This window comes from Equus quagga, chromosome 11 (genome assembly GCF_021613505.1).
Source record: "Equus quagga isolate Etosha38 chromosome 11, UCLA_HA_Equagga_1.0, whole genome shotgun sequence".
In the NCBI taxonomy this organism is placed as follows: Eukaryota; Metazoa; Chordata; class Mammalia; order Perissodactyla; family Equidae; genus Equus; species Equus quagga.
The window spans coordinates 100,529,701-100,548,137 of record NC_060277.1 but is presented as its reverse complement, the minus strand read 5'-3'; the positions used below and the strand labels follow the sequence as shown (position 1 = coordinate 100,548,137).

At 34.3% G+C, this 18,437-nt stretch overlaps 1 protein-coding gene across 9 annotated transcripts in view; it reads right to left on the bottom strand.

The window, feature by feature from the left end:
- TANC2 (tetratricopeptide repeat, ankyrin repeat and coiled-coil containing 2) overlaps positions 1 to 18,437 on the bottom strand; it is a 388,431-nt gene that overhangs the window by 133,292 nt on the left and 236,702 nt on the right. For all 9 annotated transcript variants that reach the window (XM_046676045.1, XM_046676044.1, XM_046676048.1 and 6 more), the window contains 2 exons: positions 17,908 to 18,056; positions 11,665 to 11,851 (listed from right to left, as the gene is read on the bottom strand). In XM_046676045.1, the coding sequence (XP_046532001.1) occupies positions 11,665 to 11,851; positions 17,908 to 18,056 (336 nt within the window). The remainder of the gene's footprint in view (positions 1 to 11,664; positions 11,852 to 17,907; positions 18,057 to 18,437) is intronic.

The window sequence follows — 18,437 nt, the reverse complement described above, 5'->3', positions numbered from 1 at the left end:
CATCTAGTTTTCCCAATGTGAGAAGAGCAGACGTCATTTTGCACTACTATTGTACTATTTGCATAAACCAAATGTGTTATTACACAGTTCACTTGTTTTTAAAAAATGAAGCCCAGAGTATTCTTTGCCCTTCTTTACTAGAGAGAAATGTACCTAGTCCCTGGCACATAGTATATGCTCAATAAATATCTGTTGAAAGAATGAATAAATTAGTTTTATTGAATGCTCAACAGTCCAGAATCTTTCTGGGGCACAGAAGGAGTGTAAACAGACAACTCACATAAAATACTAGAAGTAAAATTCTCTGGGTAAACATTCTCATTTAGGAATTTTGTGCATTTTTGCTCCATTGATGCTTTTCACAGAACTTGGTGACTTTTAGTTAATTCTGTTCACCTAGCTAGCCAATAAATTTTTATTGAGCAACTAGTATGTGTCAGGATACAGTGGTGAACAAGATAATTCCTAAGTCTTTAATCCCAGAAGAAGAACAATTCTGTGGGAAAAGAGGCCAGACATAGAAAAAATGAAGAATCACAAAATGGAATGCTATTTTTAATAACAACATGCTAATTTCTGCATACTAACCATTTTTATGGACGTATCCTATTTTACTCAACCATTCCTCTATGGTGAGACCTTACGACATAATTTAAGGTCAGCAAGGTGACTGAAGTATCAGAGCATACACTGATATTTGATTCATGTAGTTACTAAAAGTTTCAAAAGTCCAAAACCTATGCAGTCTATATGCCAAATAAGCTGGCCTACAGGAATTAAACACTCATATTTGCAAAGTTTCTATGAATGGAGTTGAAGAGGAAGACACGGCTCCTCATTGAAAAATATACATATTCGTTTTCCACTACACCTAATCTATCTCTATTTCTATTTCTCTAGACCTAATCATTCCCAGGTGGAACAAAGAATAGTGGGGAAATAATGAATTTCAAGTAATTAAAGAGATTTTTCTGACATTTTTTCCATTTTCCTTCCTTGATATAGAAAAAAATTGCTACCTCAGTATTGAAAACTGCTTACATGACGTCTGTTTATATTGCCACATAAGCCAGGAGGAGACAGTGTGAGGAAGTAGGAATTACAGGCTTACAAACAGGCTTATTGTGAATAAAATTAACTCCACGTATTTTAAAACAGTTTTATTGAGGTACTATAATTTACCCACCATAAAACGCACCCGTTATAAATGTACAATTCAATGATTTTTAGGAAATTTATAGATCGGTGTAATCATCACTACAATTCAGTTTTAGAACGTTCCCATAACCCCAAAAAGCTCCGTAGTGCCTGTTTGCAGTTAATCTCTGTTCTCATCCTAGTCCTAGGCAACTGCTGATTTTCTTCTATCTCTATAAATTTGCCATTTCTGGAATTGAATATAAACAGAATCATCCAATATGTAGTTTTTATGTCTGGCTCCTTTCACTTAACAATGTTTCTGAGGTCAATTCATTCTACAGCCTTTATTAATAGTTTCTTCCTTTTTATTGCTGAATAGTATTCTACTGTACGGACATTCCACATTTTGTATATCCATCTACCAGTTGATGGCTATTTGAATTGTTTCCAGTTTTTGGCTTTTATGAACAATGTTTCTTTCTTTGGACTTAGATTTTCATTTCTCTTGGATTGATTCCTAAGAGTAGAATCACCAGGTTGTATGGTAAGTTTATGTTTACTTTGTAAGAAAATGCCAAATTGTTTTCCAAAGTGGCTGTACCATTTTAAATTCCTACTGGTAATGTTGATGGTTCTAGTTTTTCTATGTCTTTGCCAACACTTGGTACTATTTTTTCTTTTGTAACAACCATTCTATTGGCTGTGTAGTAGTATCTCATTGTGGTTTTAATGTGCACTTCTCTAATGACTGATGACATTGGCATCTTTTTGTGTGCTTATTAGGCAGTCATATATCCTGTTTGGTGAAATGTCTACTCAAATCTTTTGCACACTTAAAAATTGGTTTGTTTGTCTTCTATATTTTAAAGCTGACAGTAATAATTTTTATAGTGATTCACTACTCTAATTTTGTTGATAAAGACTAAATTTTTAATGCCAGATAATAATCTTAGGTCATCCATCCTGAGACAGAGTTATTTTAGAACTATGCACTGTTTTGTAATAATTAGGACCATGGGTTTTGAAGTCCTACAGACCTGAACTTGAATCTCAGCTTTGCCTCTTATTATCTACGCGACCTGGGACCAATTATTTTTGAATCTCAGTTTTCTAAGTCTAAGAAAGATTATACTATTATGTAAGATAGAATTATTTTACAGGTAGGCTGGGCCGGCCCTATGCTTATCTCTGGGGATGCCTGGAAGTCTGGTACTGACTCTTAGCCAAGCTAAGGTCAACTGGGATAACTAATGATTTATAATTCGCTGTTTAAAGTTTGAAACTCCCCTGGCAGCATCCAGAATTAGTTGTTTATTAACAGCTTACACCTGGAGGACTTAGTCTGGCTTGGCTACGTGACCAGAAGGGCATAAAAATCTTCACTGTAAACTTTTGGGGAGTTCCCTTGAAATCAAGATTCCTTGTACAAATCTTGGCGGTTTATATTTTGGAAACAGAGCACATCCTATCTGATTAAGAAAGGACCTGGAGAGTGGCACCTGGAAGTGTCTTGGGTCCTTGGTGCTTGCCTCTATTCTCTTTTGCTTGCTGTACTGTATCTTTACTAAAAGCTTTCTCTAAGTATGCTCTGTGGAGTCTTACACATCCTTTCAATTATCTGATCCTGTGAAATGTTTACAACTATCTTCTTATAAGATGATTATAAAGATTAAATAATGGTACCTGGCCCATAGGTTGTACTCAAAAAATGGTGGTTATTGTTATTATATTAGGTCAATTACGCAAGAGAAATGCTCTGTTTGATTACCTTGATCATTTTAATGGGCAGACTTTAAGTGTCCAGACTTCTTTAACAAACACGCCATGCAATATAAATACAACCCTATAACTACCAAGACTTTGCTTAGTGCTCAGCAATTAAAGAGATGGGAAGGATGACAGAGTCACTAGCACAATAACTGGAAAAAGTGGTGAAGATAAACCTGTGCATTTCTGAAAACAGGTTGGAGAAAACATGAAAAAATAAATTATCTAATGTTCAGTTTATGACCCAGAGGGGTGACATTTTAAATGTGACAATTTGGATCAAAGAAAGAACACATAACACCCTGCTGGAATATATATTACTAAAGGAACAAGGGACTTTGATTAGGAGCTTCTGATTTTGTTTTATAGTAGCTAATGTAAAACATTAGGAAAACTATAATCACTGAACAACGGGCATTGCCACAGACACCTCCTTTTTGTAGGTGTTAAGTGATAGAAGGCTATAGGATATAAGATCAAATTTAGCAATAAAGAAAAAAAACCCCTGAGATTTGATTAAAAGATGGAATTCAAGAATTATACTCTTCTGGAAGGCACTGTGATCTCCAGATAAATAAAAGTCAGAAACAAAATGGATCCATGCTTAAATTCACTTTGCTATACAACCATACCAAAAAGAATCATTATTAAAACTTAACATGAAAAAGGAATAGGACAGAAAAATGATGTATGCCTCAGAGGTTACAATTATCAAGATTTTTGCTTGAAGCAATATATATAACCTGATAGATTATATGCAGTTAGTGGTATCTAACTAGGCATATATATAAGACCATTATACTAATAAAGTTATACCAATAAAATAAAAGAGTCACAAATATAAAATTACCTTGCAAATACCTGACAACTATGTCGGTGATATTTCACCACATATTTAAGAAAGGTTGTGCATTTGAGGACAGGGAAGCTATAATTGGAGCAGAGAAAGCTTTCTGTGGTAGAAATTAAATCACATCAGGAGTGAATCCAGACCATGTAGAATCAAAGAACAGTCATTTAAAACCTTTTAGAGAGGAACTTCTTACATTTAGAATACTTAAAAATTCAGGAAGTCTGCATTTCTAGTATCCTGATTCTCATAACTAGCATTCTACATACTTTGGCTTGCTTTAGAAGTGATACAGTCAGGGACATAAATGGCTAAAATTCTGACAGCTATTTGCAAAATGGAATGCATCAAAAGGGATCACACTAAACTGACTGACTATAAAGGGATTTAAAACAGATAATTTAAATGAATATATTTAATAACTTCTGTGCTTTTTGCTGATGGGGTAGAATTTAAATATGGAGTGCTAATAAACAATAGACCATCTTAGAAGTTTTTGTTTGAAATAATGTAAGCAATATGTAATTTGGAAAAGCAGATGTTTTTATAATTAGAGGGGAAAATACTTAAACAAAGCATATTTAACAGTTAAGGTAGGCCAGCCTTGAGATTTCCAAGGTAATAACAATATCTTTGACTATTATTACTTACACCATATACAAGTTTCTTACAGCTCAAATTGCATTTAAAAAAAAAATAAAACCAAAAGAGAAACAATTCATTTCTTGAGATAACTGCTTATATATAATTTGGAAACTATTCTACAGTCGAAGTAATTTTATGACCAGATATTATTCTCTTTTCCCTCACATAGTTTTGCAAGCAAATCTGTTTCAGTATTTATACACATTAAAGAATGGAAGTTCATCATTTTTCAAATTAGATCTATCATGCACAAAGGCACTCATTTTTACAAGGAACACAGTTTTGGAAATTAATCAGGAAAAAAAGAGGAATGTTGTCTGCTATAAGTCAAATCAGGATCCCATTTCTTCTTCTTTTTTTTTTTTTTAAGATGGGCACCTGAGCTAACATCTGTTGCCAATCTTCTTTTTTTTCTTCTTCTCCCCAAAAGCCCCCCAGTACATAGCTGTATATTATAGCTGCAAATCCTTCTGGTTGTGCTATGTGGGACTCCGCCAAGCATGGCCTGATGAGCGGTACCATGTCCGCACCTAGGAACCGAACCAGCGAAACCCTGGGCCACCGAAGCAGAGTGTGTGAACTTAACCACTCCGCCATGGGGCCAGACCCTAGGATCCCATTTTTAATTTTCACAACATATGAACACTTACTCTGACCACTCACTGACATGTTAAGCTTCCCCTCTGAAAGGTAAGTACTTGTAAACAGATTTTGTCTGATTAGTCAGCACTATCCCTTCTGCTTGGATGAATATATTTCCAAAACTATTTTTTCTGTATGGCAATCCAGATCATATGCAGTTATAGAACTCTAAGAATATCAAGAGAAGAACCAAGGAAGAGGCTTGACTAGGCATTCTAAAAGTCCTTTTGCCAAAATTAAAAAAGAAAACTTGAGAATAAAATTAGTCAATGAAAATTCTAATCTCTACTATTTATTCAAAATCTAATATGGGGGCTGGCCCAGTGGCATAGTGGTTAAGTTCATGTGTTTCATTTCAGGGGCCCACGGTTCATGGGTTTGGATCCAGGGCTTGGACCTACACACTGCACCTCAAGCGATGCTGTGGTGGCGTCCCACATACAAAATAAAGGAAGACTGGTACAGATGTTAGCTCAGGGACAATCTTCCTCAAGCAAAAAGAGGAAGATTGGCAACAGATGTTAGCTCAAGACCAGTCTTCCTCACCAAAAAAATAAAAAAAAAAATCTTAAAAAACATCTAAGAAAGTTCCATGTGGTACCCAACGGTCACTCTAAGCACTGTTAAAAAACTAACTGGAAGTTCCAGGTCAGTCCTTCGTCCCCTCCCCTTCCACTCTTAGGCTTTCTTTTCTTTTATAAACATTTACTGAGCACCTACTGTTATCACATGCCAGTCATTGGACTATGTGCTACAGATACAGATGAATGAGGCACAGTTTCTGCTAACTGGAACTTAGTCTAATGGTGGAAAAGCTGCTCAAAAAGTAATTATAATACCATGTGTTAAATGCATGACACAGATATGTACAGGCATTACTGGGAACATGGAGTAATAATATGTATTGGGATAAAGAACTGAAGAGAGGTGGTGGTAGTAGTGGGTGACAGAAGTTGAATCTTAAAAAATATGAGGGGTTTAGTCAAATATAAGAGTGAGAGAGGAAATTATAGGCAGAAGGATCAATATGAGCAAAAGCATAGAGATGATGAAACTGGAATGTGTCAGGTAACAAGAAAGGCTAATGTTGCCAGAACAATATATACAAATATAGAAGTAGTGGGAGAGAAGGCTGGAGAAATGGGCCATTGTCAGATCAGGAGGGCCTGGGCTTTATCTATAGCTAAACGGGAACCAAAGGAGTAATATGATCAGATTTGATTTGCAGGTAGTTCACTTCATCTTATAGGCAAAAGAATCAAAGGAGTAACTGATTTTCAGTTAATTCACTTTGGTGGCTGTGTGAAAAAGAGAACAGAAAGAACATGAGGAAAAGCACAGAGAACAGTTAGATTTGTATAAGATAAAGAGGACTATCAAGGCAATACTAGGAAAAATGAAAATAAAATGTAGGGATGAGAAATAGAAGGAGCAGGTAGGTGGCAAGAACTCCTCTCGGTTTTCTAAGTTGGGTTCCTGGGTAAGTAGTGATGTCACTATAAGAGAATATTTTGGACAACTTTATGCCAATCAATTTGAAAAAGATAAAAAGCATAACTAAGAAAAACTAATTCAAAAAGAAAGAGAAAAAAAGTCCAATAGCACTAAATACATTGAAATGGTAGTTTAAAAATCTTTCGCCCTCATTCCTCCCCACTTCCCCTCTAGTAAACACTAATCCCCTCTCTGTCTTTTTGTGTTTGTTTGTTATTGTTTTTATCTTCTATTTATGAGTGAGATCACACACTATTTGACTTTTTCTCTCTGACTTATTTCGCTTAGCATAATACTCTCAAGGTCCACCCATGTTGTTACAATTGGCAAGATTTCATCCTTTCTTATGGCTGAGTAGTATTCCATTGTGCATATATACCACATCTTCTTTATCCATTCTTCCCTTGATGGGCACCTAGGTTGCTTCCAAGTCTTGGCTATTGTGAATAACACCACACTGAACATAGCGGTATATATATCTTTAGTATTTTCATGTTCTTTGGATAAATACCCAGAAGTGGAATAGCTGGATCATATGGTAGTTCTATCTCAATTTTCTGAGGACTCTCCATACTGTTTTCCATAGTGGTTGCACTAGTTTGCACTCCCACCAGCACTGTACGAGAGTTCCCTTTTCTCCACATCCTCTCCAACACTTGTTATTTCTTGTCTTAATTATAGCCATTCTGACAGGCATGAGGTAACAGCTCACTGTAGTTTTGAGCTGCATTTCCCTAATAATTAGTGATGTTGACCATCTTTTCATGTGCCTGTTAGCCATCTGTATATCTTCTTTGGAAAAATGTCTGTTCAGATCTTTTCCCATTTTTTAATTGAGTTGTTAGTTTTTTTATTGTTGAGATGTATGAGTTCTTTATATATTTTGGAAATTAACCCCTTATCAAATATATGGTTTGCAAATATCTTCTCCAAGTTGTTAGGTTGCCTTTTTATTTTGTTAATGGTTTCCTTTGCTGTGCAGAAGCTTTTCAGTGTGATGCAGCCCTGTTTATTTTTTCTATTGTTTCCCTTGCCCAGTCAGACACGGTACTTAAAAATATGCTGCTAAGACTGATGCTGAAGAGCGTACTGTCTATGATTTCTTCTAGAAGTTTCATGGGTTCACATCTTACATTCAAGTCTTTAATCCATTTTGAGTTAATTTTTGTGTATGGTGCAAGATAATGGTCTACTTTCATTTTTTCCCATGTGGCTGTCCAGTTTTCCCAACGCCCTTTATTGAAGACTTTCCTTTCTCTATTGTACATTCTTGGCTCTTTTGTCGAAGATTAACTGTTCACAGATGTGTGGTTTTATTTCTGGGCTTTCAATTTTGTTCCATTGGTCTGTGTCTGTTTTTGTGCCACTACCATGCTGTTTTGATTACTATAGCTTTGTCGTATATTTTGAAGTCAGAGATTGTGATGCCTCCAGCTTTTATTTTTTTTTTTCTTAGTATTGCTTTGGCTATTTTGGGTCTTTTGTTGTTTCATTAAACTTTAGGATTATTTGTTCTGTTTGCGAAAAATGTTGCTGGAACTTTAACACGGATTGCATTGAATCTGTAGATTGCTTTAGGAAGTATAGACATTTTAACTACATTAATTCTTCCAATCCAGCAGCATGGAATATCTTTCCATTTCTTTGTGTCTTCTTCAATTTCTTTCAACAATGTTTTATAATTTTCAGTGTACAGGTCTTTTACCTCTTTAGTTAAATTTATTCCTAGGTATTTTATGCTTTTTCTTGCAATTATAAATGGGATTATATTCTTGATTTCTCTTTCTGGTACTTTGTTAGTGTATAGAAACACAACTGTATGTTGATTTTGTATCCTGCAACTTTACTGTATTCATTTATTATTTCTAAACATTTTCTGATGGATTCTTTAGGGTTTTCTATATGTAAAATCATGTCACCTGCAAATAATGACAGTTTCACTTCTTCCTTTCCAATTTGGATCCCTCTTATTTCTTTTTCTTGCCTGATTGCTCTGGCTAGGACTATGAACACTACGTTAAATAAGAGTGGTGAAAGGGGGCATCTTTGGTTCCTGTTCTTAGAGGGACAGCTTTCAGTTTTTCTCCACTGAGTATGATATTAGCTGTGGGGTTGTCATACCTTTACTGTGTTGAGGTACTTTTCTTCTATACCCATTTTATTCAGAGTTTTTATCATAAATGGACGCTGTATCTTGTCAAATGCTTTCTCTGCATCTATTGAGATGATCATGTGATTTTTATTCTTCACTTTGTTATTGTGGTATATCACATTGATTGACTTGCAGATGTTGAACCATCGCTGCATCCCTGGAATAAATCCCACTTGATCATGGTAGATGATGCTTTTAATGTATTGTTGTATTCGATTTGCTAGTATTTTGTTGAGGATTTTTGCATCAATGTTCATCAGTGATACTGACCTGTAATTTTCCTTTTTTGTGTTGTCCTTGTCTGGTTTTGGTATTAGGTGAATGTTGGCTTCATAGAATCAGTTAGGAGCTCCCCTTCCTCTCCAATTTTTGGAAGATTTTGAGAAGTATAGGTATTAAGTCTTCTTTGAATGTTTGATAGAATTCACCAGGGAAGCCACTTGGTCCTGAACTTTTATTTTTTGGGAGGTCTTTGATTACCATTTTGATCTCCTTACTGGTGATTGGTCTATTCAAATTCTCTATTTATTCTTGATTCAGTTTTGGAAGGTCATATGATTAGAAGAATTTATCCATTCTAGATTATCCAATTTGTTGGTATATAGCTTTTTGTAGTATTCTCTTATAATCTTTTGTATTTCTGAGGTGTCCATTGTAATTTCTCTTCTTTCATTTCTGATTTTATTTATTTGAGCCTTTTCTTTTTTCTTGGTGAGTCTAGCTAAAGGTTTGTCAATTTTGTTTATCTTTTCAAAGAACCAGCTCTTAGTTTCATTGATCTTTTTCTATTACTTTTTAGTCTCTGTTTCATTTATTTCTGCTCTGATTTTTGTTATTTCATTCCTTCTACTGATTTTGGGCTTTGTTCTTCTTTTCCTAGTTCCTTTAGGGGCACTGTTAGACTGTTTACTTGAGATTTTTCTTGCTTATTGAGGTAGGCCTATATTGCTATAAACGTCTCTCTTAGGACCACTTTTGCTGTATCCCATAGATTTCGGCATGTCGTATTTTCACTTTTATTTGTCTCAAGGTATTTTTTGATTTCTCCTTTGATTTCTCCATTGACTCAACTGTTGTTCAGTAGCATTTTGTCTAATCTCCACATATCTGTGGCTTTTCTGATTTTCCTCCTATAATTGATTTCTAGTTTCACACCATTGTGGTCAGAAAAGATGCTTAGTACTATTTCAATCTTCTTAAATTTATTGAGACTTGTTTTGTGGTTTAATATGTGATCTATCCTGCAGAATGTTCCATGTGCACTTGAAAAGTATCTGTATTCCACAGTTTTTGGATGGAATGTTCTGTATATATCTACTAAGTCCATCTGGTCTAAGGTGTCATTTAAGGACAATGTTTCCTTATTGATCTTCTGTTTGGATGATTTATCCATTTATGTAAGTGGAAAGTTAAAGTCCCCTACTATTATTGTGTTGCTGTCTATTTCTCCTTTTATGTCTGTTAATAATTGCTTTATATATTTAGGTGCTTTTATGTTGAGTGCATAGATATTTAGAAGTGTTATATCCTCTTGTTGGAGTGTTCCCTTTATCATTATGTAGTACCTTTGTCTCTTGTTACAGTTTTTGTTTTAAAGCCTATTTCGTGAGACATAAGTATTGCTACCCCAGCTTTCTTTTCATTACCATTTGCATGGGGTATCTTCTTCCTTCCCTTCACTTATTTAGTTAAAATACTTATTTAATGATTATGTCTTCATAAAGACTTCTCATATAAGTAAATCACAAATTAGAAATTTATTATGCTAAATTATGAGGGTATATAAAAATTATAAATTCTGCCTTTGAGAAGATTTGTAATAAGTTTTGAAATCAGGAAATGTAAGTCCTCCAACTTACATTTTTTAAAAGTCTTTTTAAATTACTTCAGCAATGTTTTATAGTGTTTAGTGTACAAGTCTTTTGCCTGCTTGGTTAAATTTCTTCCTGAGTGTTTTATTCTTTTTGATGCTACTGTAATGGAAGTGTCTTCTTAATTTTCTTTTTGGATTGTTCATTGTTAGGGTATAGAAATACAATGTGTTTTTGTGTGGTGATTTTGTATACTGTAACACTGCCATAAAAATATTCTTTTTATCTACTCAATATTTAGTTAAAATGAATAAATTCATATACTGACATATATTCATTTAAGTAGTGGAGATATACTTAGTTGCCATAACATTAATATCTGCCATTACATCTAAACAAATAAATATATTGATTTGATAACCTTTAGAAGGAAGCCAAATGAGAAAGAAATATTTTATTTCCTTTATTCCTTAACTGTTCCCATTTTCTGGCCTCTTCAACTTTTGTCATTTGTTGACCAGCTTCTCCTCACTCCTTCCTTAAAACTTTTATATTCCTTGGCTTCAGTAACATTACACTGTCCCAATTTTGATATTTGTCCGAGTGCTCCTGTTTTGGTATCCACCGGCTCATTCTCCCACGTTCAATTCCCTGCTCAATTTCAATGTGCCCTAGGATTCTGTGCTCAGTCCTGTTTTCTTCTCTTTGCATTTCTTTTGTTCAGATTCTTTATTTCCCAAAACTTCATTCATTTCCATTTAACTAACTTCCCTTAATAAGTATATAATAGGCAATAAGTATATGAAGAACTGAGAACCTCCATGAAACTCTACTAGTTCAGTGAGGAATAAACTTTTTCTGAACCACTTCTGTTGGTAGATGGATGAAGTATGTGAATTTACAGGAATAAGTAGAAAGGACTTTTTCTATCCACCCCTTCTTTTATCAGGTAATATCTTTAAAGGAGTAGTTAAGCAGGGAGGGATACATTTCATTTCGTTTACCTTTATTTCTCTCTCCAGCATCATTAAAAAGAGAAGGATACATTTTATATATACATCTCAACAACACAAAAGCAGAATTTTTGAAAACCTTAAGCTTGTTTAATTATTTTAAAAAGAAAAAAAGGACACAAAATGATTAATATAAAAACTTTAACTCACCAATGATACCACTATCTCTGCTTTCAAGGGTGGAAGTTGGACTAGTGACAGCCCCATAGCTGCAATCCTTGGCAGTTGCATTTGTACTGACTGGAGGGAGGGTGGAGCAGGGGCTACTGGCTGGTGGAGAGGCAGTGCTGCTAGTCAAGGTGGAACAGGGACTTATCCGCTGGGTGATTGCTGAGGTCTGAAAAGTTGGAATGAAAAATAATTTAAACCGATCAGTTGTTAAAGTAAAATGTATCTTATGGTAAAACATATGCTTTGGATGAGAAAAAGAAGGAAATCTACATGCACAGCTTTTGTATCTATTAGATTCTATTTCCAGGATAAGAGATTCTGCATTCTACAATTAATGTCAAACTTGATCAATTTAACATGAGCAGAGACTGTGTCCAGTTTTTCTTCCTAGGAAATGTGCAGTGACAAGTATTCTCTATTACTGACATGAATTAATAGAGGAATTTTTTATTAAGCACAAGTAGCCCTTGCTATTTCCAATCAATAAAACTTTTCTGAAGGCTTGGAACTTTGTTAATAATTTTCTTTGGATAGAAAAAAATCAATATTTCTGTAGCTGAGAAGAAATAAAAATAAGGCTCTTAACGCAAATAAGTGTTCTTTTGATACATAGGTGGCTGCCTAGAGACAATAAATGAATGCAGACAAAATGGCTTATTCTAAAAGCCTAACAAAACAGACTAAACAATATTAATGTAACACAAAACTACAGAATTTCTCTGTAGAAACTGATTATAGACTGAATCACTTTGTATCCTGAATGATTCTTACACCTGAAGTTAACTCTTTTTTAAGTTTTGGACAGGAAGGAATGAATAATCACCAAAAAGACTGGTGCTAATACATTCTGGTTTACCTAATTTACTGATAATTCACTTTTCTTTAGCTCTTTCAACCCAAATACATTACTGAAATAATGAATAAAAGTATTTTTTCAAATACTAAAGAAATTTTATCCTTTTCAAAATGGTAAGTGATCAGTGACAAAATTACTTGAAGGAGCACTAATGATAAATTTGACATCTTTAAATGTTTACTTTAAAAGAAGTCTTTCAACTTCTTCACATATAGAGTCTTTATATTCTCTCTGCTAAAACTGAATATTTATATTTAATAACTTGACTGACAAATGTGTTCATCACTAGATATGAAATATTATGGGTCTTTGACTCATCCTAAAATTATTTTCAGATGCAATCCCTTGTATTTAATTATCCGTGTTGAATCCAGGTTTTAATTTTAATTTAAATGCTACAACCAGGTCATAAAAGACACATTACACTCAACCAAGCACAAGTGATATTCTCAGAACCCTGCAACCAAGTAAATCTTTTCAATCCTATCAATAATATTAGAAAGTAATTTTTCTCTTGCTTTTTTTGGGAGGGAGGGGGTGAGGAAGATTGGCCCTGAATTAACATCTGTGCCAATCTTCCTCTATTTTTTATATGTGAGATGCTGCTACAGCACGACTTGATGAGCAGTGTGTGGGTCCACGCCTGGGATCCGCACACATGAACCCAGGGGCCACTGAAGTGGAGTGTGTGAACTTAACCACTACACTACTGGGCCAGCCTCAGGAACTGATTTTTCTTAATAACAAAATAAGCCCTCAAATCTATGCCATTTCTCTTCTACTATATCATTTTTCTCCAGAGGAGGAAGGAGTTTCAATTTCTTTGTAATCTCCCCTATTTTTATAAAATGATAATGTATAAAATAAACAAATAAAAATGGAGCAATGATTTTTAACTAGGGATGCAGTAGAATCACCTGTGGAACGTATAAAACAAACTCCCCTACAAAACTGGCAGATACTGAGCCCTACTCCAGACTTACTGAATTAGAATCCTCCCTAGTTAGAATCTGGCATTGCAATTTTTAACCTCCTCATTGTCAGTTTAAGAAATATGTGGGTAGATGAAATGAACTTTTTTCGGGTGTTCTACATTAGATACATCTGTACTCATCCCATATTGAAAAAGTTTCAATTTCGTATGGATCTATTACTTCTACAGCAACTCATTTCCGTTTTTAGACAAGATTCTCAGTCTGTTCCTTGAGACAGGAAACTGTATTATATGCATAAGATAGCCATTATGGAGGTTAAGCCCCTAAATGACACTTATTTTTACTGTAAGTTATTTTCTGCAAAATAAAGCACATATCAAAGAATGTATGATTTAAAAGCTTTAACTGTAAAAACAAAGCTTAAAGATCAAGCTGTTTAGAAAGTAGAAAATTGCTTATGGCTTATGAATTAAAAGGTGGGCTTTTGTGTTTATTTAAGGAGGCTCGTTAATGAGATACAGAAATCTCTTCTAGGCACAGAAAGATAACATCATCTACTCTTCATGCTGTAGGCTAAAATGGACATCTAATCAAGCCACTCCACTTCCAAAACCTTTCAGTGGTTTTCCCATTATCCTTAGTGCTCTTCAGAAGGATCCAAAATGCCCAATCTGGATCTCTTAAAGGTTCTACAAATACTCAAGATAAGAACCTAATGATGGAATTCATAAGGGAATATGTTCTAGGGAATACCCCAGAAACCACTGAGAGAAGAAAATATAGTGGTCAGTTTAATATCAATTCCAATACTTTGTCTTTTGCAGAAAAATGGTATATGCTGACTTGCCTGTGCTGGATTCTGTCACTACTAGTACTATTTTGAGGACACCATTACCATACGGTCTTCCTAAACAAAGCAATCTATCTTTGTTAGTATGCTGTTTTGCTCAGAAGAACGTCACCAAATGAACATGACCTCCTAGTTCTTAATAATCTTCCTAAGACTAGATATTTCAATGATCAATTTACCCACTTTCTTCTGTGGTTCCAAGGTAATTTCATGGTATATTATATTCCAAGAAGGCTATCATTTAGTCTCATTATTAATATTTTATATCTGTTTAATGGTTTACAGTGTAAAAAAATTTAATATATTATTTCATTTATTCAATATCAACCAAGTTTGAGGCATAATGAATATTATTTCTCCCACTTAAGAGAAGTGAAAATGAAACTGCTTTAAGTACGAAAGCAATGAAGTAATTTCCCCAAATCATACAGCTCCTGCATATATTTATATACTAATTATATTGAATATTATTTTATACCTTTTATTAACATGGCATTTTATAGCTTAAAAAGTGTTTTCATATTCATGACTTAACTTGATTCTCACAACAATCCTGACAGGTGTTATTATTCTATATTATGCTGGAACAGTAGAGTGTAGCTGTTAAGAACAGGTTGTAACAGCAGACTGTCTGAATTTGAATACTATTCCATAACTTTCTGGCAGAGTATTTCCATTTTTTTATCTGAAAATTGGAATATAAATGGATCCTACCACATTAGGTTGTAAGGAAGTTTAAATAAAATAGGGCAAATAAAGCAATTAGTACAATGGTTGGTACACAATAAGCATTTAAGAAATGTCAGTTATTACTACACATGAAACACCTAAAGCTCAGAGAAGTTAAGTGACATGTCCAAATTTAAAAAATGGTAAGTGGTAGAGGTGGAACCAGAACACAAATTTCTTACCTCTTGGTTCAGCGACTTTTCTATTACACTATATCACTTTAATTACATTTAATCAATGATCCTACTTATTTACTTATTTTAGGACTATTTTATTCAGTGAATGCACAAGGCATACTCCACGGACTGGTGACTTTATTCAGAAATCACTGTGCCATACTGTGACATGAAGCATCTCAAAAACAATCAAGTATAAATTTTAGCACCTGAAGAAATATAGTTTTTTAGAAACAACAGGATCCTTTGCAAATACTCAGACTATAACATCATGTTACTTGGTTATTATTAGAACAGTCACATTTTAACTTGCAATGAATATAAAGAAATAAAAAGTAAAATAGGTGTTTTGTTTATACCAATATTAAGAAAGCCCTAAATATATATTATTCCCACTTTTTATGCATAGAGCAGAGCATACTGACATGGTTATTTCAATGTAAACTGATAAAAAACAATCATCATTCCTGCCAGCAGGAAGCTTACATTCTTGTATGAGATACAGACAAAAAATTCCCACAACTAAACATGTAATGGAATGAATTAATGATAAGAACTATGAAGAAAATAAAGTAGCAGGATAAGGGGATATAGTGATGGGCAGGTGCTAATAGATAAAATAATTAAGGGAGGCCTCTATGAGGAGGTGACATTTGAACAGAGCACTGAATGAAGCGAGTTAAGTGGGAAGAGCATTCCAGAATAAACAAATGTTTTATGTGTTTGAGGAATGAGAAGAAGGCCAGTGTTGCTGGGGAGCTGCAGGTGAAAGGGAGAGGAGTAGGAGATGATGCACGGGAGGTAGCAAGGGGTAAGATCAGGAAGTGCTTGTCTGGCCATGGTAAATATTTTAGGTTTAATTCTAACTGTGATGGGAATACAGTAGAAGATTTAGAGCAGAGAAGTTAAAGGATCAGATTCACATTTTACAAGGATCACTCTGACTATTGTGTGAACAGACTATAGAGAGGCAAGATTGGAAACAGAGATCTATTAGGAGGCTTTTATTCATACAGTAAACATTTATTGAGCACCTACTAATGGCAGACACTGTTCGAGGTGCAGAAGATATGGCAGTAAATAGAACAGGCAAAAGTTTCAGGCCTTCTAGCCTTACATTCTAGCAGCTATCACAGTAGCTATGACAAGAGATGACAGTGACGTGGACTTAGATGTAGCAGTGGCAGTAATGAGAAGGGATTAGATTTAGCATACATTTTGAAGACAAAGTCTACATGATTTGCACAAAGAGTGACTGTGGAATATGACAGAGAAAAATCAACAATGGTTCCAATGTTTTTGGCCTACGTATATAGGTGATAGCACCTACTCAGATAGGAAACACTGCAGACAGAGCTGGGAAAAAATGCAAGGGTTCAGTTCCTAACCTAAGTTTGAGATGTATCTTGGACATACAGGTAGAAAAGGTAGTAGGCAGCTAGGTATACAGATCTAGAGTGAAGGGGAAAGGCAGGGCTTGAGATAATTCAGGAGTTAAGATAGCATTTAAACAAATAAGAATGGGGGAGTTTCATTATGATTAGAATCTCTGGGCATCTGAACTTTATAAAAACTGCCCAGGTGATTATAATGTGCAGCCAGCAAAACCAATGACCCAAGGAGGGACAATATAAATACTAAAGAAGTCTGAGGAGAGGGCTCTGGAACACCTGAACATCATCTACCAGTATATTCAAATAATCTTTTATTACTTTATTATTTTATGACAACACTAACATAGGACATAGAATCTTTATCAATATTTATAAAGGATATGCAATTTGAAATTGATTTGTCATCTTCTGAATAAAATGATTCACTGCAAGACAATCATTTTAAAGATTAAGACCACACAAATGAATCTGAATCTAGTACTTCCTTTGATACATTTAAACAGAAAAGAATGGAAATAGCCAAAAGAAAAAAATCTATGAAATAATTTTTTTCAAACTGCTGACATTTTAAAATTTCTGAGATGAATATTTAGATCATTCATTTTTCAGATTTTCTACTATTGTAATATATGTATTCAAAACTAAAGTTTATTTTTATACATATCTTTAACTATATACTACAAGTTTGGTTATAGTTTGTTTTTATTATTTCAGTTTAAAATATTTTCTAATTTCTTCTTTGACTCAAAGGCTATTTAGAAGTCTAATATTAGTCAAACATTTGGGGGATTTTCTAAGCTAACTTTTAGCCATCATTTTCTAAGTTATCATTTTGTAATTGATTAATTCTACTTTGGTCACAGTAATTCGAATCTTTTGAAATCTCCTGAGATCTGCTCTATGTATCACCATATCATCATCTGGTAAATAATCCATATGCTCCTGAAAACAATGTGTATTCTGCAATTTCTGGGTGCAGTGTTCATATATATGTCAATTTTGTTGACTTATTTACTTATTTCCTCATTCATTCAATAAATGAATTAAAACCTTAAGGTGGCTTTTTAAACCTAAGAATGAAACTAAAAGATGTTTCATAAACTGAAAAAATACAGTGATTAGGGAAAATTAAGTTGTATCCCCAGGCCTCAAAAGGCCTTCAACAATTGGGATTATTCTTCTCAGAACAGACACATACACATTCCCCTGCAACATTGCTCCTTTCCTAGTATAACAGGCTGATTCGTCCCATGTATCACAAAGTTGACAGCAAGCAGTTTACCTGATTTTCGTCCTGTACTTCCATGTTGTATTGGTCACCTGGCTGAACTTCTGTGACTTTCTCTCCAAGGAGGAAACCCAGACGAGTCATGAGTGTGTTTGCTGCCTCATCTACAGATGGAGGGGGGCCAAGCTCCTGTTCAGCATCACCTGTAACAGGAAGACATTGAAACACATGAATCTTTCAAAATAAAATGGGCTAGTTCTGCACTGTTCTTCCATTTAGTTGGGTCATTTCCTTTGTTCTCATATTCTAAATCCAAAATTACAAGGTCCTTTTCTAGAAGTTGATTTTCCTACTTTTACATAATATAATTGATATATAGTCTACTTGGATTATCCTCAACTCATCTTTTGAACACTTGAGTTTGAGAGAATGTTTTTGTAATTTACTGAACAGAAAAAGTTTCCCACTTCTTTGACAGTTAGCCTTTCAAAATACAGTCCTAGTCTTGGGATCTAGTTTCCAGCCACAATCACCACCTTCATTCAGGTTCTTTTATCCTTTTTTTCCCTACTGTTTGTGTAAAT